Below are 24,422 nucleotides of genomic sequence, written 5' to 3'. Positions count from 1 at the left end.
TGTATATATATACTTTTTTTAAACTAATGACTTTAATGCCAAAACTTTGCTGAACCAAGAAAAATATGGGTTTAATGTTCTCTGCTCATTTTTTTTTCTTCTTTAAAAAAAATACAACCCAAAAAAAAGAAAGGGAAACTTATTAGTATGTAATGTTTTGAGTCTATCCCATTTATACACAACATTGTAAACATATATAATCTATATTACATGTGCTTCATTTCTGCCTGGGTGTGTTGTTTTTTTCTTTAAACCTTTTTTTATCACTAGAACACCACAAAAAAGCAAAACAGAACCAAACCAAAAACCAAACCAAAACAAATAAAAACAAAACAAAAAACTGAACAAAGAACACAAGTTACAGGTTATTTAACATCTTTCTGTCAAGGGTCTCTTCCCCAGTCTCCTGGGGGCAGAGTGGTCAACAACACAGTCCAAAGGAGGGCTCACAAGCCATCCGCGATGCAAAGCCAGCTCCAGGGAACGGGTGGATGGGGAATACTGGTTTTAAAAAAGGGGGCTTCACAACAAAGGGTTTGGTTTTGCCCGCTGCAGACGCTGGAAGGAGGTCTCAACACGCGGGACCTGGGGGCCACGGCTCCCCACTGGTTCTGTATCCTTCTCCTGTATCCTCGAGTCCATGTTTGGAGTCTCTGTTGTTTTTTTTTTTAAAATTTTAAAACGTCTTTTTTTTGTTGCTGTCGTTCTTCTCCCCCTTGGTGTGATGAGCTGAGCCGAGTAGCTGGGTCCCGCCCTCCCGCTGGGTCCTTCATAAGTAGATGCGCCGAAGGTCTCCGGGAGACGTGATGGTGTTACACTGGGGACAGAGCTTCTTGGCACCCTGCAACCGGCAGACGAGACGAACAGCGTGAGAGAGTGAAGGAGGACAACCCGCATGACTCTGCCCTTGGCCTGGGATCTCAGGGGGAGCAGCACAGGAACAGGGGGAGCAAGGCCACCCCGCTTCCCCTCCAGGCAGGGCCATGCCCTCCAACGGCAGGCACAAGCTGTGAGAAGGGGGAGCCCCAATGCCTTCCTTGCCTGCCCTGCAAGACCCTTGCCCCACTTCAGCCCCCAGCATGAGGTGGCTGGGCAGGCGGGAGCTCTGCAGGAGGCTGAAACCCAGAGCCAAGATGTGTCACCAAACTCAGCAGCCCCGGGGAGAGGAGCCTCTGCAGACGGATTGGCCTGAGCCCCCCGTCCCACTGCACTGTCGTCACTGGCTGCCAGGCAGATCTGCTCCCTTCTGCTTCCCTTGCTCACCTGCAGCCCCTGATGAGCCAGTTCAGGTCACTGAGCCGGCAGAAAACCAACCCAGCCAGAACAAGTGCAGTTTTTAGCTGGGATGACTGAACCGGTTCATGGTGGGGTTGGACACGCCTTTCAGGGCAGAACACTGCGGGACTGCCTCAGCCATCCTGCAAAAGCCCCAGAGCTGCTGGCATGAAGGAAACCCCTGTCCTGTCCTCCTGCAGCTTGCAGAGATGCTGTGGAGACGAGTCTGTTCTGCCAAGATGAGCTGGAACTGGTAAACTCTGAACTGGGGAGAGGTAATGGGTGGCCGACATGAACACTACATGAAATAAAACAAGGGCTGATGTGCCATCTGTCACCAAGCCTGACAGCAAGAGGATGTTAATAAGCCTCAGGAATCGGGGTCAACCTAAGCCGGTCATCATTAGATTGGCAGATGTGACAGACAGTTGATGGGAAAAATGACAGAAAGATGGCTCTGCTGCGAGGCAGCCTCCCGTCTACAGCAGCAGCAGTGCAGGAAATTGGGATGCCCTGGCTTTCAACACCGACCGCAGCCTCAACACAACCTCCCGTTGCACAGAACTGAGCACAGGCTCTGTCTGAGCACCCCGAGTTTTGCTCACTGCTATCAGACAGGCCCTTCCAGCAGCTAACGCCCAGCGCTCAGCATGAGAAGCGAGCTGACAGGGATGCAACATGCCTTGTGAAAGCCTGCCAGCTTGCACAGGGCTTGCTGGCAGAACTGAAGCTGTTCGGTTCAGTGATGCTGCTGCTCTCCCTTAGCAGGGCTTGTTTCAGTACCTGCAGCAGTGAGCGCGTCAGCTTGCAGGACGTGGACTGAGTAGCAGGGCAGGACCGTGACTGCTTCGGTACTGCTACCTGCATTTGGGGACATCCCTAGCAGAGGACCTGGCACTGCTGCTTACAAAAGGCAAGAGTCCTTAGAAAAGGTCCTTTCTGCTCTGTGACAACACCTGCAGAGAGAAGACAGGGGTTTTCTCCCCTGGAAGCTCCCCAGACTATGGAGAATCTGGAGGAGAGAGTCCCAGGTACAGAAAATTTACATGGGTACAAGTAATTCACAGGGATGTTGCTCCGAAGACGTGCAAGTCATGTTTGCTCTGCAGTCTTGAGTACTACCAACAAGCCCCCCCAGACTAGCCTCAAACCAGCCCCCTTCCTGCTCCCAGTGCACATTATTCCTGGCAGACATGGATTTTGCACATTCGCTGTTCCCCGAGCTTTGGACTTCTGAGCAATCAGGCTCCCATTTGATACCCCTTGCTGCTAGCAGCTGAGCCGCTGCCCTGACACATGTAGGAACCACAGGTACTTGCACCTGAGATCTAAAACAGCCACACACAAAGTTCTGTTGAACTAGAGTTGAATTAAACACGTAACGGACACCCAAGTCACCTTGGACATCACTCTCAGGGTGAGTGACAAACTGGCAGTGGGACAGACCACTGGCAGTCTGGATGGTGTATCTTGTTCTGGTGCTGATGCCGGTGGGCACATCCTTCTAGCTGCCTGGGACCTATCTTATCCCCACTCTAACTACTGTGCCTGTTTAGATTTCCAGCTTTTTGGGGCAAGGACCACCTCACTGTGCCTGTGCAACGCATCGGGCAGCCCCTACTCTTCACAGAGTGGACTTGCCATGCTGGATTCTGGGAAGCACAAGCTCGAACCACAACTGGAAGGAAAGGATTAAAACCCTAATGAAATCGAAGACTGACTGCGCTGGACTTTAACAGAGCCTGTTTATACAACACGCCTCTCCACTTGTGCTCAAGACCAGAGCTTTGGATCTCCAGCATTAGAAAACGGCAAGCTCTAACCCTGCATGTCGCAGTAAAAACTTCCTGCAGCAGCTGCAACAGGTAAGAGAGAAAAATCTCAACATCTGCCCCTTCCGCTACCTTTAAAGCCACTGTGGGCCAGGCTACATAGCAGCACTGCCAAGGAGGGGCTCGCTAATCTGGGATGCAAATGCTACGAAACAGCCTGTTTCAACTGAGTCCTAGTTCAGGCCTGCATCGCCATGCAGCTCCTTGGTCCTCAGACGTTCCTGTTGCATCTGGTTGGCCTCTTGGCATGATCTTTGTAGCTGGAAGGTCCCAGGGGAAGTGACAGGGAGGTGCTGAGGAATTAATTCACAGCATGTTGTCAAAGGGGCAGCAGTTGGCAGCTGCCCGTTCAAGCTTTCCTGTGTGCCCTGACAAGCAGAAGTAAGTGTGCATGGGGACTTTAAGGCATTCCAGATGTGACTACTGCACAGGTCTGTGTCCATGCTCTCCTTCCCAAGACAGGCACAGCTTATTGGCAAGAGGCAGCAAAGCATCCAACCAAGTAGCTGGAGCTTCTGCTTCTCCGGACAATGCACCAGGGAGACGTACCTTCTGCAGGACCAGTTTCCTGACTCACCAAATGCCTCAGCCTGCCTTCAGTCTGGGGCGAAGGACAAAGGGAAGTGCTTGCTGCCACCTAAACCCATGTCCCCCTATTCCTCAGTGCTCCTGTGCAAAGCTGAAAAGCATTCAGCAGTGATTTTCCTTTAGCTCTGCTGAAGTTGGAGATGTTTGGCTGTAGGTGGGTGGGGAGGAGCACTGAACCTCCTTGAGTTCATTTTTGCTAAATCTCAGCTGCCATCTCACTGTCTGGCATCTCGTGCTCCGTTCTGGGATTTGGAGGTGGACTGAGACAGCTGCAGGCAGATGTATGTGACCCATAGTGAGGGCAATCTTGCTCACACAGACTAGACAGCTCAATGTGCATAATTTCGGAAGAACAGATTCCTGGAAAGCCACCCTGCCCAGGTCCCTCCAAAGGCCGCGCAGGTGCTCGCTATAAGCACAAGTCCTCCGCACTCAGGATGGCAGAACAAGCCTGATTAAACCGACTGCAGCTTTGCTCCTCTCTCTCATGGCAAAGAAAGGTCAGGTATGCAATTCCTTCACACCACAGGGAAAGGGAAGATGGGTGGATTTATCCTGCCAGACCCCAGGATCTCTGTCCCGGAGATCTGCTTTCTGCACCACATGTTGATGGCTTTAGGGGGATCCACGCTCCCCACCGAAGTCTGAGAGCTGCACAGGGACAGCCAGGGCCAAGTTTTTGACCACGCCAGAAAGCAGAACCTAACCACATATAGCTTGACCCATTTTCTGCAAAAGCTACGTGACCGCAGATTGATTTAGGGCAGTGGTGGATGTTGCTTCACCTGCACGTGGGAAGGGCAGCTCATCTGGAGCTCTGAAGCCCGGGTACATCGGAGGGAACAACGGCATCCTAGAGACCTGAAGGCAGCCTGGCCTGAATGCTGCACAGGTTGACTGCACATGGCACGCCGGGCCCAGGTCTCTGGGTCTCCCTAGTACTTACGCTTCGTATTAAACAGTTCAAGCAAAAATAATGACTTTGGACCCTTGGGGAAGCCTTTTTCTTTTTTTCTTTTTTTTTTTTAAATAAAACTGTCATCCTCTGCACACATAAGCATGTGTGTTAAATTCAGAACTAAGTCCTGATTTTTTCTTTTTAGATTGAAATTGCTTAGAACCTTGTTCCTTACATCTGACTTTTCGGTGTAGATGTACAACATTTATTGGCACTAGCATTTAAGCTCTCCTCTCTTGTAGAGAGGCACATAAGCTTGTACACACACACATGCTGGCACAGGCACAATGAAAAAGCATTTGCTCCCCCACTGCTCACCTGCCAGCTGGGGTTACTAAACTTTTCCCTTGAAATAAAAATGCTGTGGAATAATAAGTCCCACCTGTCGGCCATTTCTTTCTTTCTTTTTTTTCCAGGTCCTTCTGCTCCTTTCATCATAGCTTCATGGAAAAGCCTTGATGTGTTATAGCTGCGTGTGCTAGAGTAAAGGCCACCTCAGCTTTTCCATTACAAACCCCAGTTTTGAGGGGTTTATAAAACTCTGCTGCAAGAAGTTTGCTCCAGGGCTGTTACAAAGCAAAGCAAAGGGGCTGGAACCAGGATGGAGTTTATTTTTTCTCCTCCTTTCTTAATTAAAATTTGGCAAGTGATTGATCCACAATACAGGCTAATCACTTGGGGTAGTAGTTTGAAAAATACATTAACGAGAGCTGAGATGTTGAGAAGTCATTAGGGCTCACATGGTGCCAGGAAGGATTGGAGTATTTTGTCTTAAAGTTGCCTCTTAAAAAAAAAAATGGCGTGACGTCTGCTATAAATTGGCTAAAGCAAGAAAACTCAAAAGGAAGGATTTAGGCACTTCCTGCTGTCCTGTGGGTCTAAAAATGGGCAATTTCCAAGCAGAATATGCTATCAGGCACAGAGAATAAAGAGACACACACACAGAGCAACTTCGCCTACACAGGGCCACCGTCAAACCTGGGCTCAAAGCTTGCCTATTTTATAGGAAGGAAAACCAAAGCAGAGAGATGATAGGGACCCAAACCAAGAGTCAGCTTCTGCCAGGAGAGGAATCGAACTCCAAGATTCAATTCTCAACCAAGGCAACAGCCCCTTCCCCCCACGCCTGCACATGAAGTGGCAGCTTCTCCTCTGCAAATGCTAATTCCCAGAAGCAGCCATTCACCACTGCCATCATGGGGTACCTCCAGTTGTCAGGCAATAGGGGTAAAGCAATCAGGAGAGCAACCTTTTTCACAGAGCCTCCTCAAAGGGTGGAGCTCACCCCCCCTGGTTGTTGGAGGCCCAAACTGAAATATGTTAATAAATAACCTGACAACCTCATGGCAGATAGGAACATCATAAAGGATCAAGCGCAGCAGTTAGTAGCTGCTAACTCAGAAGGTCCCTATGTTGCTGGAAGCACTAAGGAATCACCCAGAAGGATTGCTCTGTATCTGCACTGTTTCTTAAAAAAACACTCCAGCCCGCATGGGATATACGGTATTATAGCCTAGAAAAAGCGACAAGGCTAAGAACGTAGTAGTGTAATCTACCAAAGATATAAATGTGTCAACTGCAGAGCATACATATCTACCGATGGGTCCCCTGGAAGCACATTCTGTGACGAAGAAGGCTTTTTAGAAGTGATTTTTTCCTGCTCTTGCAGTTGTCATTTTCCAATAAGCCCAAGACAGGCAAGTACAAGCCTGGGGTCAGCAAACACACATAGGAAATGCTGGATCTGGCTGTACAGGCGATGGGGGAAACTCAGCAAACTGCACCTGCTCAAATAAACCTGCCCTCTTTCAGCCCCTGCACACCTGCACCCACCAACAGCTCCATCACTGGCAAACAACAGCGTGACTTAGTTTTTAACTCCATTTACTTCGTAAGGAAGGATACCAGCGTTTGGGAAATCACAGAACCACACCTCAGAGGGACATCAAGAACTCCCCAACCCATTCCCCAGCAAGATCTCCTCAACCTGAATTACTGCTGATGGACATGCATCAAACCTGTTCTCACAAACCTCCAAGGATGGAGGCTCTAAACCTTCTCAGCAAAGCACTGCAGCAGATTGCCGATCTTTACTGTCAGAGCACTCTTCCCAGGAGAAGGAAAATATGAATTTCACCCACTAGTAGCTGTAGGGTCCCTCTTGGTTAATAGGGAAGGATAGAGAAGCAGCAGACAAACCTCTTCCAGAGGCAGATTCATCCCCCATCATCCAGTGACTCAGGGCTGCAGTCCAACAACCAGTTGAGGATGGACACCTGCCGCAAGGACAGTCGACATTCAGGGAAATGAACCCCACCTCCTGCTGCCCAGGCTAAGCCTCCCTCCTGCAACACCATTTCCCCTCCTGTCTTTGAAGAACCTCCACGTGTTTTCAGGGGTTTCCAAAAGGGATCACAGGGAAGTCACTCTTAGGACTCCTAGAAGACACTCAAGGACACTAGCCTGTGTCCCCGTTTCTGCGTAACTTGAAGATATCAACTAGCTCTCTACATGCAGGATGGATGAATGAAAAACGTCACTGTGTTGAGTGCCCCAGACAACCAGCAAGTCAGGAGTAGCAAGCTCATCAGTGTGGTTTGACACAGCAATACAAAACCAGCAGACAAACCTAGCTGACAAAACAGCTAACATGATTTCCTGGGAAACCAGGCACGATCACATGGCATCAAGTAACACATTCTTGTATCCCTCTCCCCATCTCCATTCCTGTTATGCCTACAACCACAGAGCTGCCAACAGCGTATGCAGCATACAGCACAACTTTAGCCTGCGGCCCCTGGACCACAGCCCTCAGGCAGACTGGTTCTGCTCACAGGGCAAGTGGAAGGAGAGAAAAACACTCACTCACCATGTCCTGACGGTGAGTGAAGGGATGGTTCCTCCGTTTCTCCATGGCCACCCTGAGGAGGACCGTCTAACCAAGCAGCTTCTATTGGCACTGAGGAGCTGGCTAACTCAGCAAGCGCCACGATCTCGGTTCTCTTAAGCCATCTCCAGGGTCCCTTTCTGCGACCCCAGCCTTTCCTTCATGGTAATCCAACACAGCAACAGGAGATAGAGGTGGAGTCTGGTCCAGCGGATGTTTCATCCCCAGAACTTGGAGCTAGTTTGATTCATTGAGTTCTAGTATAATGGCACCCAAGCTAGAGAGCCCAGCAGCCATTTGTAGAGTTGGTGGCTAAAAATGTCTCCCCCTCTCCCTTAGCAACAGAACAGTCATAATTTGCAATTGGACATCAAGAGCTAAAAGTCCAAAAATTTTATTTTCAGAAAGCCTAAGCACTTTGAAGATCCAATCCTCCTCAGTGCCCTAGACACCATGGAAGTCAGAGCATACTAGAGATGCTCAGATCATTGTACCACCATATCCTAGAAAATGTTTAAACCTTAAACCTTTTAAAAACCACTTCACCTCCTCTGGTCCATACCACCAAATTTCACCCCGTCTTCAATACCCTGTAGAGGTTTAGAAGTGCTCCCAGGCACTCTGAGCCTTCAGTTTCAAGGCCTTGTTCAATACATGGTTCTCCCTCTCTCTCACAAACACACTCAGGCTCTAATTTAATATTAGATCTTGGCTGGGCGTATAAACCACAGGCGCGCAGGAGAAAGGGGACTTTTCACCAGCAGGGATGGCAGATCTCCAGAATGTTCAAAAGGGGCCGGAAGCCCGACACAACCCCTCCGCCCCAACTCCTATTAACTCCAACAAATTGTTTATTGCACAACAGAAGAAAAATGTTGCCCCTCTCCCCCAGCCAAGTCTTTCCATGTGTGCAGCACGCGCGGGCTCCCTCCTCCTGCCCCCGCTGGGGAGCCAGCTTTATACCCAGGGAAAGGTAACAGCGGCGATTATTACACACACTATCCCACAGCTCCTCGCTTGTTAAAAAAAACAAGAGTCTCTTTTGTGCCCGAAATAAAAGGAGATACCTTAATTAGAACAATGCAGGTTGGTGAGCATTAAACACTGAGCCCAGCTGCTGTATGCCATTAAATTCATAAAAAAGGAGGGGGGAAGGAGGGCAGTCTTAACGAGATTACACACATTGACTTTGATCAAGACACAAAAGCACCAAGGCGTTCCAGGGTTTTTATTGCTGTCTTCGGGCTACATTTTAATGGTTACATTAGAAACATGCGAACACAGGCTGGGAGATTTTTTCTGAGACAGGAGAGGGAGTGCAAGCATGCCTTGTGAAAAGGCCTGGTTTAATAAATTGGGGCTGCAGGGAGAGGCTAGGACTGGGGAACACATGAGTAGCCACTTATTAATTGCTTCCCCTATGCAAGTGCCAAGTCCTAATACGATGTCTTGCTGGACTATTCCCATCCCGCCTGCCTGGTCGGCAGAAGAGCCATGTGCGGATAGCACATAGCCAGCTTGATCGCCACCTTCCTCATGGATATCTAGAGGAGAGATGGCTCCCCCTCTGCAAGGGAAAATGCTAACCCCTGAGCACCTGGAGTGGGATTTCCCAGTCCTTATGAGCAGCCGTGACTGCTGCACATGAAACAAAGGGGCCTGACTGAAGTTGAACTAAGTTGCTGCTGAGCCCAAGAACAGCCTGAAATTGGTGCCACAGATTTAGAAGATGACTTGAGGCTGTGGGAAGAGGAGAGGACAAAGACTTCAGAGTAAAGAAAATGAAAAAGAAATTAGTGTTTTATCCTGTGCTTGTCGCATCGCTGAAGGACAAGATTACTCTTCACTTAGCAAAGGTGGCAGAGCACACATTCATCCAAACATCTCACAGCTAGGTACCCACATATGTGTCTTTTATAACACGCTGCTAAAATGTTTACAAAAGCTTGTATAACCTAAATAGTGACGGGGTGTAGCTGAAGAGCTATAAAATACAGCCCAAGGGATAGCCAAGTTATTGAGTTGCTATTAGTACTCAAGCCCACAGGCACTTCACCGTCCTGGTAACTTTTCTTGGACAAGACTTTTAAAAGGCAGGATTTAAAGGAGCATGATCGGCTTAATCGTAATTCCAAGCGCACAACGTGTTCTATAAAGTAGATTTTGTAATGCCTTACAGGAACAATTTTTAGGAGTGGCATTCCCTTACGTTTTTTGCAACCCAACACTGTATCATCTTGCTAGCAAGAGAACTAGAAAGCACAACTGACTATTTTCCACTCCCCAGCCTGAATAAAATGAAAGCTTGAAAATCAGCTGCACAGGGGAAATGAAGGGCTGATTATAAAGCCCACAGTTTTAACAAAGGAAAGGAAAACACTTTATTTAGTAACACCTTGAATTTTAACCTAATGTCTAATATATGTATAAATTAATACTGCATTGGATCACCTATTCAATGTTCAAGGTAGACACCAATCTTCCAAACAGAATGGCATATGCTTGAAAACTGCACGGTGCTATTTCAAATAATCTGAAAATTATAGATTCATATTCATAAAAGCTTCCTTCCATATCATCTATCCTGAAGATGATTCCCTTTGCTTCAGGGGAATATTAGGTTTCTCGGAAGCTACCCATTCCATGAATCTCAGTGGATTTGGCCTCCACTTTCACAGCTTTACCTCTTTGCATGGATGCCCCACAGGAAATTACTGTAAGGCAAGGTTGCTTGGCACAGAGCTCTTACATGAGCAACGGCTGTCCCCACAGCAGCAGAGGAGCAAGCAAGGGGCAGGACTGTACTTTGGTCACGACGACTCCAACGAAACTCACTCAAGTCAAAGCTAGAGTGGAGTGTTAAACAGCAAGGCTTGGGAAGTCTGCATGCACAGCACTCACATTATTTAAAATAAAGCAAAAAGCACCTTTCCCGTGGTGATTCAAATAAAGCATCCCAGAAGAGAGGAAAAAGTCTGTAAGTCAACAAGAAAGTAGCCAAGAGCCTCACCAGAGTCCGCAGCCAGCATTCTTCACAGTGCACATGCCAGCACTGAATGGAAGTCAGGGGCATTGTGTAGGAGTCCTGAGGAGAAGAAGCAAACAGGTTATTTCCACAGCAGGGATCTACTGATTCTTCACTCCCAACCCCATCACAACACCTTTCTTTGTGGGTAACATTGCCTTGTATTTTGTACTTAAAAAAACCAAGCTTGTGTAATATGTAAGTTTGTATTTTTGTAATGTTTGTGTAGTAGAGGCAGAAAGTCTCCTGCAGTCCATTTTTCTGGCTTCCCAGAACTCCTGTAGAAGCCCATAATCCACTCAAGTGGTGACCTGGCTCAGCACAGTTATCACAAGAGCATCTGAAGTTGCTGTGGCCACCTGCCATTATTCCCATGAGAAAGGTCACCAGATCATACAAAAATCAGTGACAGGGTAAGATTAACCCTTATCACAATTCTTAGTTCTGCAGGAAGAGCTTAACTACATCCCAAGAATGCTGCTGCTATTTCAGCAGACATGCCTTCTCTTGAGTATTTTCTATCATTGCTAATAAACCTCTGGAAGTCAGCAGCAAGCTGTTGTCCCTTCTGTGGGATGAGAGATGGGGACTGCACCCCCATACTCACAAGTCATGAGCTGGTAGAGAGAGCACCACGAATCAAGCTGAAGTTGCAGAGGGAGCCCTTCACCAACCAGGATTTTCTCCCACTATCAGAATAAAAACCTAACAGGAGATGCAAAGCTTTGCAGGCTCAGACCATCAGAGGGAGCTGCTGCCCTTCTTTAAGAAGGCCACAGCATCACCACAGAGCAAGCAGGACATGGACAACTTTTAAATGCTCAGGCAACATTCCTGTTCGCAAATCATACGGTGGGTCTCAGATCACAGATTCTGCTCTCTCCTGTGTATGTAAATCTGCACCAGCACATACTGGTATCTGGGAGTTTTCTATAGGAAGGCTGAAAGTCTTCCGAAGTTGGGGCTTTCTTGCCCCTGATACAGATGGACAGCTACAAATACCAACGGAACAATGTAATGCATACAGAAACTTCAATTGCTAAAAAGACCTAGCCCCTTCATTTGGAAGGCTAATTGGAGTATAGGGACAAAGATAAGTTCCCCCACTCCACTCGAAAAGGGAGAAAAACTTCTCCCCTCCTCGGCAAAGATAGCAAGACATTTCTGATTCATTACCACAAGTGGAGTGCTACTCACCATGCAAATGAGACATTTATAGCGGTCCCCACGGGAAAGCTGCCTTTCTAACTCACGGACACGAGCCTTTAACGCTTCAAATGTTGTCACTGCAGAGTCTTCTGTAATTCTGCAAAAGATGATGGAGAGTGAACATCACTGAGCAACAAGATTGTTAAGAGTTTTGTGGAAAAAGGGACCCACAACAGGTACCACACAGGAAATGGCAACATTCGAACTAAAACATCCAACTTCGGGTGAAGAAGAATTCCTGAAAAGCCCAGAGTGAATTCTTTGAGGTGTCCTACTAAATGCTTCCAAACACATCATGACAGAACACAACAGGGGTGGTGTTGTCAACTTCATACAGAGCAAGTTTCCACAAGACACGGACTTTAAAGAACAATTTTTTTGGTTTGTTTTTTGTTTTCTGCCGCTTTTCTTGTTCTCTCTTAAGAGATTCCTTAGGACCAAATGCTTTGGACAAAGTTCTGTACGTTGCTCTGAAGCTGGTGAGATAACTTTCTGTAGGCAATAGGAGCTGCTCTTCCCCTTAGAGAATGAAGGTCTTTGCTGGCCATCAACCTCGCAGAACACAAAATCAGCTCGTTACACAGGATCAACACAATGCTTTTATATTAAAGAAATCCCTAGCTTTTTGGGCTCCAATACTGAAAAAAAGGAGAAACCAAAAGCAACGGACACTGTGCCAACAGGGTGGCTATAAAAGCAGCTTTACAATCTCTGCTTTCCCATTTCCTAGGGTCATTTTTGACCGGCAGCATTATCTCTTTTGTCACAGAGGCACTGTGCTGAGGGCAGGCAAGTGTATTTTCATGGTTCTGCGAGGCTGGTGAAAAGAGCAACTTGCCAACCTAAAAGCAAGGGCAGACAGCAATGCTTAGCAAATAAGATGCAGGGAGCATTATAGACAAGGATGTGTCACTCCAGCAGGCTGCAAAATCCCATTTCTACACAGTGCAGACATAGGGAGGGGCCCTCAAGCATTCCCCAGAAAAGGTTTAGAGTATTGCATTGACATTAAGGCTTTCACTCTTGTGAAAAAACAAAACAAAACAGCAATTTTCATGTCTGTCAGTGAATTTCAGGCCTGTCCAAGCAGACTCCAGCTCAGAAGAACCTGAAGAGTAACTCGCCACCAGAAGCTGCCTCAATCACAACATAACCCACAGTGGCACCTATGTGTCTATCTTTCTAGAGGACGATTCATCAACAGGTGGCTAAAACATGGGTCTAGTGGAATTACTACAACCAATAAAGTGAGCTGCAATCTCAGCACTCCCACTGCACGCACACACTCACTCCTTTGTTCATTAGTCACTTGTTGCCAGCACACAGGGAGGGACCTGAGGTATCTCCCACGAGGTGACTCTGCTGGCTTTTCCCAAGGCTCTGGAAACAGAGCTAGTCGAAAAGATCTTGAGTGATTTTTCTAATTATGACACTTCAGAAGAAACTGGAGCTGCAGGAGTGCATATTGTTAAGTACCAGTGTCATAAAGCTCCTCCAGCTTCACTCCTACTTTTGTACAGATCAGACACTCTCTGCACGAGCTAACCAAGGAGAGACCTTCATCAGAAGGAGACTCATTGCAAATGACAGTTGCTAGGAAATGGTAACCATTTTAAAACTGCAAAAAAGGCAAAGAAATACACGTCCCATGATAGCCTAGTAGGTGAGAACTGCCTGGGGACAGGGACACTGCGGATTCAAGTCTTGGTATTAATAAATATTCTTTGGAGCAAAATGAAAGAGCTTCAGTAGGAGACAGTGCTCCCTGCTGTGAAACACCCACTTGCTCCTACTCATGGGTATAAATTATTACCATCTCCCAGTTTGGGTTCTCACCCCTCAAGGAAGAGTTGTTAGTGTTTTCAAAGAAAGTCTAGAAAGGTGTTAGTTTTGTCAAAGGAAGAAACAGAATTATTTATTTATAGCTTGAAGATTATTGTTGGATGAGAAAATTGTTTCCTTTCCAGTCTGGCCCATCAACAAGCTGACGCTGCATGAAGACTGCAGTTGAATTTGACTTTATGGAATCCATTTCTTCCTGCACGCATAAGAGCACTGGAGTTTTCAAAGTCAGTGTGTGTGGCTCCTCCCCAAAGTGAGTGGCAAGCAGAACCTCAACCGTTGCTAAATTCTCGTATTACTATCCATGGAGCTATCTGTCCTCCTCTGAAGGGCAGGCGACTCAGCAAGGAAAGAGAAAAGTGGAATCCTTGAGCAGATCCAAGCAAAAGCCAATTCATCCCCAGTCTCCCAGCCCAATAACAGTCAAAGCTTGAAAAGGAAAAATTTGCCTCTGCAACAACCAGAAGAGATAGAAAATGGCTTGTTTATAGAAGTCTAAATGGCTGACCCCCATCGGCCAATTTCGGAAAGTCTCTCAGATAATCGCACCTGTCCAGTAATAAACGAATGAATCAGAAAAGGAGGCTGAATAGAGGTATAAGCAATAATGCTCAGAGGCTGCCTGATACAATGGCCAATCAATAGGAGGGCTGTAGATCAGGGTGCTAGTTAGCTGGAAAATTACCGCACCGCTGCGTGCGTCACGCTGTAGGGATCCTGGACAATCAATGTGGGAGGTATTGATTTAGTTATTATCACTTCATACGCTCCAGACATTGTTAAATATACATTTATTAACAAGACTGGGGTGCATTGGTAAGAGAGGGAGCTTTAGCCACTGCAATATCTCCCAGCACTGATCAAAGCTCAGCTGTGACAGACTTTGAACTCCATGTTCTCCCTGCTAAGCGTGCTCTCAGGACAAAACCTGACACACAGCACAGTGCCGAAGACGCAGCTCCTATCTCACAAGAGAGAGATTTTGGCCAGAAGTGAGTATTTTGCACTTGAGATTTCAGGAAAGCCTCCCAGAGCAGCAGGAACCAGGGACGTGGTGGCCAAGGGTCAACCCAAAGTGAGCGATAATTGCATGGTTGCTTCCGAAAAGCCGGAGGAAATGAGGTCAAGGGAAATAGGGAGAACATTAGTAAATAAAGGAAACTGGAACTACCTCCAGGGATGGAATAAAGACGAGAGTCACTTCCCATGTGTCTGGCTCCCGTGGTGGCCAGCACACTTGGGACACATGCCATTCCATTTAGTGACATTTTACCGTCAACCTGCTGCTTGTATCCTAAAGATAAGCATCGCTTAGGAGCAACTCTTCCTGCAGCAGCAATCTTGGGAACTCCCTCAGGCTTCCCTCTTGCGTGCACACCTCGTGTGCGCTTGCCCGGACACAGCTGGGAGCAGCCTGTGCAGTATTTTTACAGGGTAACGCCAGGGTGGAGTGAGGGTCAGAAAGCCAAGCTCCACGGATGGGGTAAGGCTGTGTACAAGTTACCCTGCCAAGGGAGGCAGAGGGAATTACAGGGAAGAAGGAACTGGCTTCCACAGCCTTGCTCTCCCCGCTTTGCCTTGACCTCATGCTGGATGTGGGAGGACTCTTTTAACAATTTTGCGCCTCAGTGCTCTGATTTGACGTGTTTGGATAACGTCATTTATCAGCCTCCAGAGAGATCTGCTGAGCACAACTGCTGCCAAGAGCAATGCCTCGAGCCCCAGCGCCGGTACTTCTCCAACCACACGGGTCTGAGCGGCCTTGCTGATACCTGCATTGTCCTCCCTGGCTGAGAACGTATCAAGAGGGCACATCCACGATCTACTCGCTGTGGACCTACATCACCACAAAGAAGGGAGCCTGAGCAAGAACGTTTATACAAGAGCAAAAACATGAAGGGAGGGCTCCTCGCAGAGGAAGCTTGGTCCTGTACTTCTCTCTGGACTTTGTGGATAACTCTTCAACAACTTGGCAGTCACAGTTGAGGATGCTGGGTACCAGGGAGCAAGTCTATGAGACCTGGCAGACAGCACGTGATAGTTTTCGGTCTTTGTGCCCAATGCAATGTTTTTCTACTGTTCATAGCATTTTCCCCTCAGCGCTAAAAATAAGAACCAACTTTCTTCCTTTGAGCAAATCTTTGCTTTGTTCAGGTAAAAGGTCAGCAGAAGGACATAAAAATACCATGTAAAAGGAAAAAGGACCTATTTGTAGCTTTGAACTGTTACTCAGCAATCACCTCCTGAAAAATCTCCCCTGGGAATTGGCTCCCCCCTGCAAAAAAACTTTAAACCAAATGCTGGTTATTTGTCAAACATTAGCATGCATGTGATCTTTGTTTCTCCAAATTAAATCGAGCAATTCCTACCCGCTGTCCCAGTGGGCAATCACAAGCAATTCCGTTAATTAAATTATCTCTGATTCTGCAGCTCTGGAATCTCTCAATTGACTAAGTCTGTGCTTTATCATCAACAAAATACTGGACCAAAAGGGAAACAAAAAAATGCTGATGTCAAAGTGATTGGCTTCAGTTAACCCTTCCCAGCTGGATATTAAGGGCTGCTCAAGAAACTGTTAGACTGGAACGGGCCCAAGAGCAAGAGCCTCGTACCAGAGATACCAGGAGCAGCTGTTCACTTATGTTTCCTTTCCATTGTACAGGAAAAAAATACATCACTGCATCCAGCACCCTGTCTATTTGAGAGCCACAGAAAGATGCAAACTGTTAGCTGCCGAAGAGGCAGAAAAACACCTCAAAGATCAGTCAAGCCCTGCAAATACCCATTCCTCCCCTTACTCAGATCTTACCTGATGTACCCCACTGTTGAGGAGTTCTCATAAAACATTCCCCTTTGGTTTATTTCAACTGGATATAAATTTTCCTTTCTTCATAAACAGCCACACTGTACACAGCATTCCATAAATTTTTACAATTCCACTGTTTGTATGTATCTTGTAAAAAACGCTTAGCACTGATTAAATGCACCACCAATAAAATTTCACGGGCTACTTTTGACACTTGATATTCTGACCTTCCTCTCTCTTCCTCATACATTTATTTTTGTTTTTGTATGCCTGTAAACAGAGTGGCAGAGGGGAAAATGTACAGTACCACTGACAAACCCAAGTGTGATGTCTTTATTTTTAAACAAAGCCTTTATCTTCCCTTGTCCAAGGTGGAGAACCTGATCCCAGCAGAACATACATGCCGTTTTGCTGCACCGGGGGCAGAGGTCAGGTCGCTAGCAGCTTACATATCATAAATACTAGAAACAGACTGGTCGATGCTTTGAAGGCAGAGTCAAGCTAAAGTAAGATTCCAAGAGCAGAGAAATTGCTCCTGGCCATATCCAACCACGGCCGCAGATGACAATTAACATAACCACAACTACGCTGCAGAAGAGAAAGCCTATTGCAGTCCTCGCTTTGTGGGGCACAAATCTTAAAGACTTGATAAAATGATCCAAAAAATGACCCCAACATCAGTGCATGATCATTTAATTGCAAGCCTTCTCTCATAGCCAATTTACGTATGGGTGAGAGGGCAACTTTTTCAGAGAAGAGACCATGTTTTATCAGCCTGTAACATGCTGCGCACAGCTGCTATGACACGGGTAACACTGCGGAACGGCAGAGCACGATGATGCTGTCTTGGCTCTCACTCATACGTTGTCTTCAACACAACTCCCTCGCTATCTGAAGCTAACTAAAAACAACCCTAAGTTTTCTGGGACAACCTGGTGAAAGAATCCACTCCCTCTTTCAATTTAGCAAGCATCACCTGCAGCAAATGCGAGAGCTAAGAATACGGGGAGTTTATTTTGGCACTACTATCTCTCAATGCGAGATAGACACAAAGGCCTTTTGCACTTACTGGAGTGCAAGAACGTAACATAAAGCTGAAAAAAAAAGTTTGCTACTAAGAAGCAGAACACTTAAATTGATAAACAGGTTTTTAAAAGAAAGGTCACAGGCAGCTTTAAAGGGAAACGGACACAGCTCAAGCATTGTCAGTACGTTAAGTCTCTCAAAGAACTTCAGTGTGAGGCACTGGTGGCAGATTGACTGCGAATCACCCCAGAACATGCGGGCTACCGGATTGGCACGATGCACTGTGATTTTATGTCACTAGATGAGCTGGCTACGGCAGAAGGGGCCAGATCCCTAGCAGTAGAAAACTGCCCAGCAAAGCTGTTTGCAGTAGAGCCGAGTCAAAACACACCAAGTGAAGTTTAGACCCGTGGTCTGTGAGAACGTCAGTGCTAAAAGCAAATCTTCTGGCAAGACATCAATGTTTTAGGAGCTGGCTTCCCCTTTATTTAGCTAAAAAACTCATTTATTGGGTTTATTTGTTTTTAGACTAACCTCCTTTAAAAAGGTTGACTTATAATCCTGTAAAACATTGTCACATGTATTGAAGAAATTGGCAAGGATGCTAATTTATTGTCCTCTAGGAAAAAAAAAAGCCCTCTTTCCTTGATTAATGTATGTTTTTGTATTGTGAGATATTAAAGAATGTTGCTTCACCTGTAATTATAGAGAATAGTTTATTTTGGCAAAGTGCCCTGGCTTCTGGTTGCCAAGTTATGAATAATGCAATGTTCCCCATTCTAATTTCCGTGTTCTAAGTTGTGAATTTGGAGCGGGGTGCATGCAAGGGCACACACACACTACGCTGAGGCGCTCTCAGTCATGAGCGCCTCTATTTTATACTTGCTTGCACAACTTGTTAATACCGGCATCTGCTTGCCAAATTCAGAGTTTGCTTCTGACTAATTTCATCTTGATGCAAACCAAAATGTTGTCTCTTTTTTTCCCCACAGAGGAATTATTTCTCTTACACTTGCATGCACCATCGCAATACCACTGAGGGGAGCTTACTGCTACAAGAAGGCATTTTAAGCTGCATTTAGTAGGGACTTGGGTAAAGATCCCCCAAAGAATTTAACGACATTCATTATGCTTTCATATCTCCTCCGCCTCTATAACACAGAACCCAACAATGTCTTTACAGAAGCGGGAAGTAAATTCAGGCCCTGGCTCTTTCTCTCTTCTCTTTTTTTTGGCCCGCGTTTTGCTGGGACACATGTGCCCAGCCCCAATCAAAACAGAGACAGATGGCACCGCTGATCATTCAGAATGGAAGGAGCCTCGGAGTCAGCATGTTTAGATGCATTTGTAGGGCTATGCAGTATCCGCTGGCCACTGGGACTGATTTAAAAAGGCGGCTAGTGAATGTCTGAGCTTGCGCCAAAATTTTAAATGTGCCATTTGAGCAATTACGGTTCGACATGAAAGCTGGGAGGAAGAATGCATGGGTCATTCTGATTTCGATTTAGAGACTATGTCCCCTGTTCCAAAGAGAAAATAAATGCAATCCCATTGCTTTACTGGAGCAGCTTTGGTGATAAAGTAAAAAGCCATGCTACAGAAGAGTATTTTGCTGCAGCAAGGTTTTGTTGAGGCAGCATGGGCTGAGTTAGAAAATGATTCTCTAAACGAAGTTCCTAAATAGAAATAATTGCACATCTAATGTGTTAATGTCTCTGTTCACTTTTCAAATGTATCCTTCACCCTGGTGACCCTAATTGTATTCCTAACAGATCAGTGAAGGTGCATCATTGTCTCTGTCTTAACACAGGCCAGGGCCACAAGAGGCAGGCAGTGGAAATGGAAAACGCAGCTCCTCTCCCTGCTGAGGCACACGGGTTAGAGGTTCCAGACTACTGAAACCTGCCTCCATCCACAAGTAAACATGTTTGGATTATGACCAAGCTCCACGTATAGCTAGGCAGGTATATTTTTTTACTGGAAGACTTAATGGCAGCTGTAACCTGTCATCTTACTATGGCCTGGAGGTGGTCTGGGATTATTGGTAGCTTTGGTTGGACGATCAGGGCACAAAATTATAAAAATATCCCTGAAGTGAAAGAGGAATAGCAAATTCCTAGGGCTGAAAGGTGTTCAGAAGGTTGGACATGCAGTTGAGTCTTGTGGCCAGCCTCTGTGCACAATGAAATGCCTTCTACTCCCATGGCCTGCATCCAAACGGCCGAAATAAACAGGAAATATCTATGTTACTACAGCAGCACTTGAATTCATCTGCAGCCTTTTAAGGGCTTTACCGTGGAGGTGATACGCTTTCCAGAACTTCCATTCATAACCGCTGATTGGAGGTACACAAGGACAGCGCGATAACACATCCTCCAGACAGCTTCCTACAACTGCTGCTGCCGCCCTAGAACTTTTACACTGTTGCTGTTTCCTTTACAGGGAAAGAAAGGATCAGAATTAGCATCATTTAAGGTAATCATGCCTTCAAAAAGAAACATGAGGCTATTAAAGGAGGCCACGGCACATTAGTATCACATAACCAACTGTGGTCCCAGAGCTGGAAAAGGAAACAAGCAATGCAGAGGAAGGACAGGTCATGAGCTGGCTATCTGAGGGAAAAGCAGGAACGCTTATGCAACTGAGTGGGAAACAGCAGCTTTTTGGGGACAGAAACCATCAAAAAGGAAGAAAGGAGAAGACAATGGAGAAAGAGGATGCCTGCAGTGGTGGGGAGCGAGTAAGGTTAGGACAAGCATCGACACTGAAGTGAGGGCAAAAAATCAACATGGCTATTAAACTACGTTAATTACATTACTTGCTATTACACTGCTTCTGTAAAGGCAGTGCTGGGTTCTGTGTCACAGAGGCGGAGGAGATATGAAAGCACAATGAATTCTTCTGTCGTTAAATTCTTTGGGAAATCTTTACCAAGCTCAACTAAATACGACTTAAAACTCCTCCTTGCAGCGTAAGCTCCTCTCAGCGGTATTGCAACTGTGCATGCAAGTATAAGAGAAATAATTACAGACTCTACAGTTGTCCCAGACACGGTTTAGTAAGAAGTAATACAAACTGGTGGTTTTTTTGGTACTACTTCATATTTATACTTACTAACTATAGTCTAAGAAATACATAAACTACCAAGAGCTGTAATTACAATCACCCTGTTGTCATACAGCAGCTGGCACAGCACAAACACTTACTGAGTCCTGCCACAATAGTCAGTAAGTGCCAAAGAAAGCAGTAGCCCTATAAACACCAGCACGCAGACAGCCGGCACAGCCAGGGCTGCCCTTCAACAGATGCATGAGAGCGACAGCAAACTGGCAGCCGATGGGGCACAACATGATCCCTTTTCTGCTCTTCAAAGGAACATTTCCATCCAAACAGGGGATGCAGCCTACGTAAAAAATAATTGTTACTTTTCTCTTGAGAGCATCTGGGCACCATACAAACATTTCCAAAAAAAAAAAAAAAAAAAAAATAAAAAATCAGTCCCTGCCTCTTAATTCTTGCAGCGTAAGGGATGTGAATAAACAGTCACATCCTCAAAATATTTTCAGAAGGAACACAGCAGCATCTACAATGCTTCATCAGAGACATTGTTAAACACAACAGGCTAATTTTAGGGACGAGTCCTCTCTCTGACAAGCTGCTCACACATCTATGGGCAGAATTTGTCTGCTAGAAGGCAGCTGTTAGTGTTTTGTAAGCTAAAGTTTCTCTTACCTATGGAATAACTCCAATATTTCACAGGGAATCATCATCCATCTAACTGAAGTACCCTCTAACGGACCATCAGCCTCATATCCCCTTTGAAATAGCACAGCTGAGCACTTGCTGGGCCACGATTTATTTTTTACCTTCTAAGACATCTTGCTAACTCTATAGCTCAATAGTGACAGTCGAATTTCACACTGCGATAGCCCCCCATCGATTTTTCACTCCCAGGAAGCAACTCCACAAATTAAAGTTAACAGCATTTCTGAAACTAAGAAAAAAAAGAAAAGAAAAAAGAAAAGAAGGGGCAGGCGAAGAGACATGAAGGGCAAGATGCGTAAACCACACCCTCAACATAAGATAAAATTCCTTCCTGGGTTTCTCACCAGTTATGGGACAGGGATGCTACTGCCCCTGAAGCTGGCAGCCACCTTGGGTTTGCAGACACTTCTGCTCTAAAACATCACAGGTTCGACAGACGGAAGAGTCCCTCTCTATATGAAGATGTCAAATAAGTATCTATAGAAAAACTGCCAAGGCATGAGAATTAGACCAAACCTCTGGACACAGTTGCACTAAATAGAGATACGACCTTCTCCCCCAGGTCTGAGCTTGCACAGTCTGCCTCGCTGAGCTTCGTTAACCGCTAGCCTATAAGGAACCATGACACTGACACAATTTCAGTTGGCGCAGTGGTAATAACGTTTGAGACCATCATTGGCACATGCAACTTCTACTGAACAGTTAAAAGAGGAAGCAGAATAAAGAAACACAGCCCAGCACTCTGCTCTCCACTGCCACAACCTAAAGGATGAAGTAATGCCAACGTCTTACTTCATAAAGAAATGGAGCATCTACATATGCACCCTTCCAACACTGACCACCAGTATACATTACAAGCACATATTACATACTCCTGAATTACTGAAAGGAAGGACTAAAACCTAAAAAAGATAAAAATTTGGACACAAGCAGCACAGCCCAGCAGCGCTTTCTCAGCCTGGCTTTGACAATCCCAGGCTTCAGTTCAGCTTCCTGGATCCTCTCTCAAGTTTACTCGGGCTGATCTAGGACTGGACCCACCAGCAGCACCATGCTCTCTCTTAGCAGAACACAAAGGGTTAGTTCATTTATGACTCAAGCTAATTTTTTAATTCTATCTTTGCTATATGACAATCTTGTCTCCCACCAAAGCCTATTAATGATGTGACACTATGGAGAAGGGCTGGGGAGCGCTTATCCTCTGGTGTGAATTCACAACAGCTGTTTCCTTCTGACACACCAGCTTAAGCATGGCTCCTTTGCTTTCAGGCCTCTGCTAATCCTCTGGCTTCACACTCACTCTGCTCCCCTCTCGACCCGTCTGCCTGGGAGCAGGGTCCCCCCAACAGATACTGCTACCTCCCCAACTGCTCTCACACGCTTGACTCTTTGCACAAGGACCCCAACCTAAACTTTGTTTAATTTTAACTGATGCTCCTTCCTGTGCTGCTGCATCAGAGCCGCTCTGGAGCTGATGCTTTCGGAACAGCTGGATTGGAAAGAGGTGAGGTGGGGGGGGGGAAGGGAGGAAAGAGGAGACAGGAAAAATAAACCAAATACAATTGCTTTTTGTCTCTAAACCCCGCTTTTTAACCCAACGAGCGTCTCATCCAATGAAGCATGATGAGCATGAAGTGTTATATAAAGAAGATAATTATAAAGGGATTTAATGCTTGGCAGGCTCGTATCGCAAGGTTTATAGCGGAGGTAGCATACTCACCTAAACAGCCTTGTGTCCGGGTTTGCTATTATGCGGGCAGCGCGGCTGGGGCCAAGCGGAATCAGAAACAAGATTTGTTTTACGAAAAAAAAGAGCACAGCCCCCTTTCCGCAGAGGATGGCAGCTCCAGTCCCACCTCCTTCCACTTCTGTCCCATCCCTGATTAATGATGTTGTCTGTCTGATTTATGACCCACCTCAACAGATTAGAGTTTCCCTCTTCAACCTCCCCCCCCCCTTCCACCCCCCCAGAAGGCACAGCCACACTCCGCTGGAAATATTAGAGAATTATTAAATAAACATTCATACGTCATGTCTCTTCCCATACTGAGCTCATCGTAGTCAACGCTCAGCGGCCGGGTCCTGTTTGCTTTGGGGCTGACACCAAACAGCTGGAGTGATTCATGGAGAGGCTGGCTACAATGCTCTGTGCCATATATCATGCTCGCAGCGCTCCCTGCCCCGGCGGAGATAAACTGATCAACCACAACGGGCTGGAATGAATTTATGACAACACAAAATTGAGGAAAACAAATGGGAGGTGACCCAGTGGGCCACTAACCCAGACTCTCTCGCTGGCCTGCAATCTAGTCTGGTGGCAGAAAGCAAAATTGAACATTGGCACTCTGAATTAAGATGCTGGCTTTTAACCCCGGGGAACCTTGGTTTCAAAATGGCACTAGACCCTCACAGGCAGCATCTCAGGAGGGAGAAGGGAGGAAGGCTTTTTGCAGGGAAGGTGCTTTTTGCAGTTCTCTGTGCGACAGCGCTTTGGCTGAGAGTACAACGTTGGCGAAGGAGTCGGGGAGGATGCCTAGGCTATTAGGGACCGGCTGCTCTCTCTGAGCAAAGCTGCATCTTGACTAGAGGTAAAGGAGCGTCGCACTGGCTGAGTTCTGCCCGTCTGCTGAAGTCAGTCACCGGTGGCTGGGGTCTTCAGCAGACAGGCAGAGCTCAGCTGGTGCGCCGCTCCTTTACCTCTTCCCATGAGCCTTCAGCACCCCAGGGTGTCTCCCAGACACCTCACGTTGGTGAGATTAGAAACACTCAGCAGGGCTGAGACACCTCGCAGCGCTGGGAAGGAGAGGGACCAGCGCGTCTCTCATTACCTGTGGCTGCCATCTGAAGTTCAACGCAACGCAGATGAGGTCAATGGTGAGAAATCTGCCCGAGCTATCAATAACCTGGCATGGCTGGGAAGGAGAGTGGGACCAGTACCACCTCTCTCATTACCTGCGACTGCCATCTGAAGTTCAACACAACACAAATGAGGTCAACAGTGATAAACCTGCCTGAGCTATCGACGACCTGGCATAGCTGCAAAGGAGAGCTGGGACCAGCACCACGTCTCTCATTACTTGTGGCTGCCATCTGAAGTTCAGCGCAACACAGATGAGGGCAACCTGCCCAAGCTATTGATGACCTGGCACGGCACAAAGAGCAGGGCAACAAACACAGACTTGCCCTAAACCCCATCTAGTCGTTCTACA

General features: G+C 46.6%; 1 protein-coding gene across 2 annotated transcripts in view; it reads right to left on the bottom strand.

Moving 5' to 3' along the window:
• Positions 1-231: 231 nt before the first annotated feature.
• The window catches only part of RNF220 (ring finger protein 220), a 49,327-nt gene continuing 25,136 nt past the window's right edge, over positions 232-24,422 (bottom strand). For both annotated transcript variants that reach the window (XM_009581503.1, XM_009581504.1), the window contains exons 7-9: positions 11,763-11,871; positions 10,551-10,625; positions 232-841 (exon numbers count right to left, since the gene is read on the bottom strand). In XM_009581503.1, the coding sequence (XP_009579798.1) occupies positions 770-841; positions 10,551-10,625; positions 11,763-11,871 (256 nt within the window). In that variant the 3' untranslated portion in view covers positions 232-769. The remainder of the gene's footprint in view (positions 842-10,550; positions 10,626-11,762; positions 11,872-24,422) is intronic.

Source organism: Fulmarus glacialis, unplaced genomic scaffold, assembly GCF_000690835.1.
Source record: "Fulmarus glacialis isolate BGI_N327 unplaced genomic scaffold, ASM69083v1 scaffold10647, whole genome shotgun sequence".
Lineage (NCBI taxonomy): Eukaryota > Metazoa > Chordata > Aves > Procellariiformes > Procellariidae > Fulmarus > Fulmarus glacialis.
The sequence above is the reverse complement of the archived record's forward strand: the minus strand, read 5'-3'. Positions and strand labels throughout refer to the sequence as shown.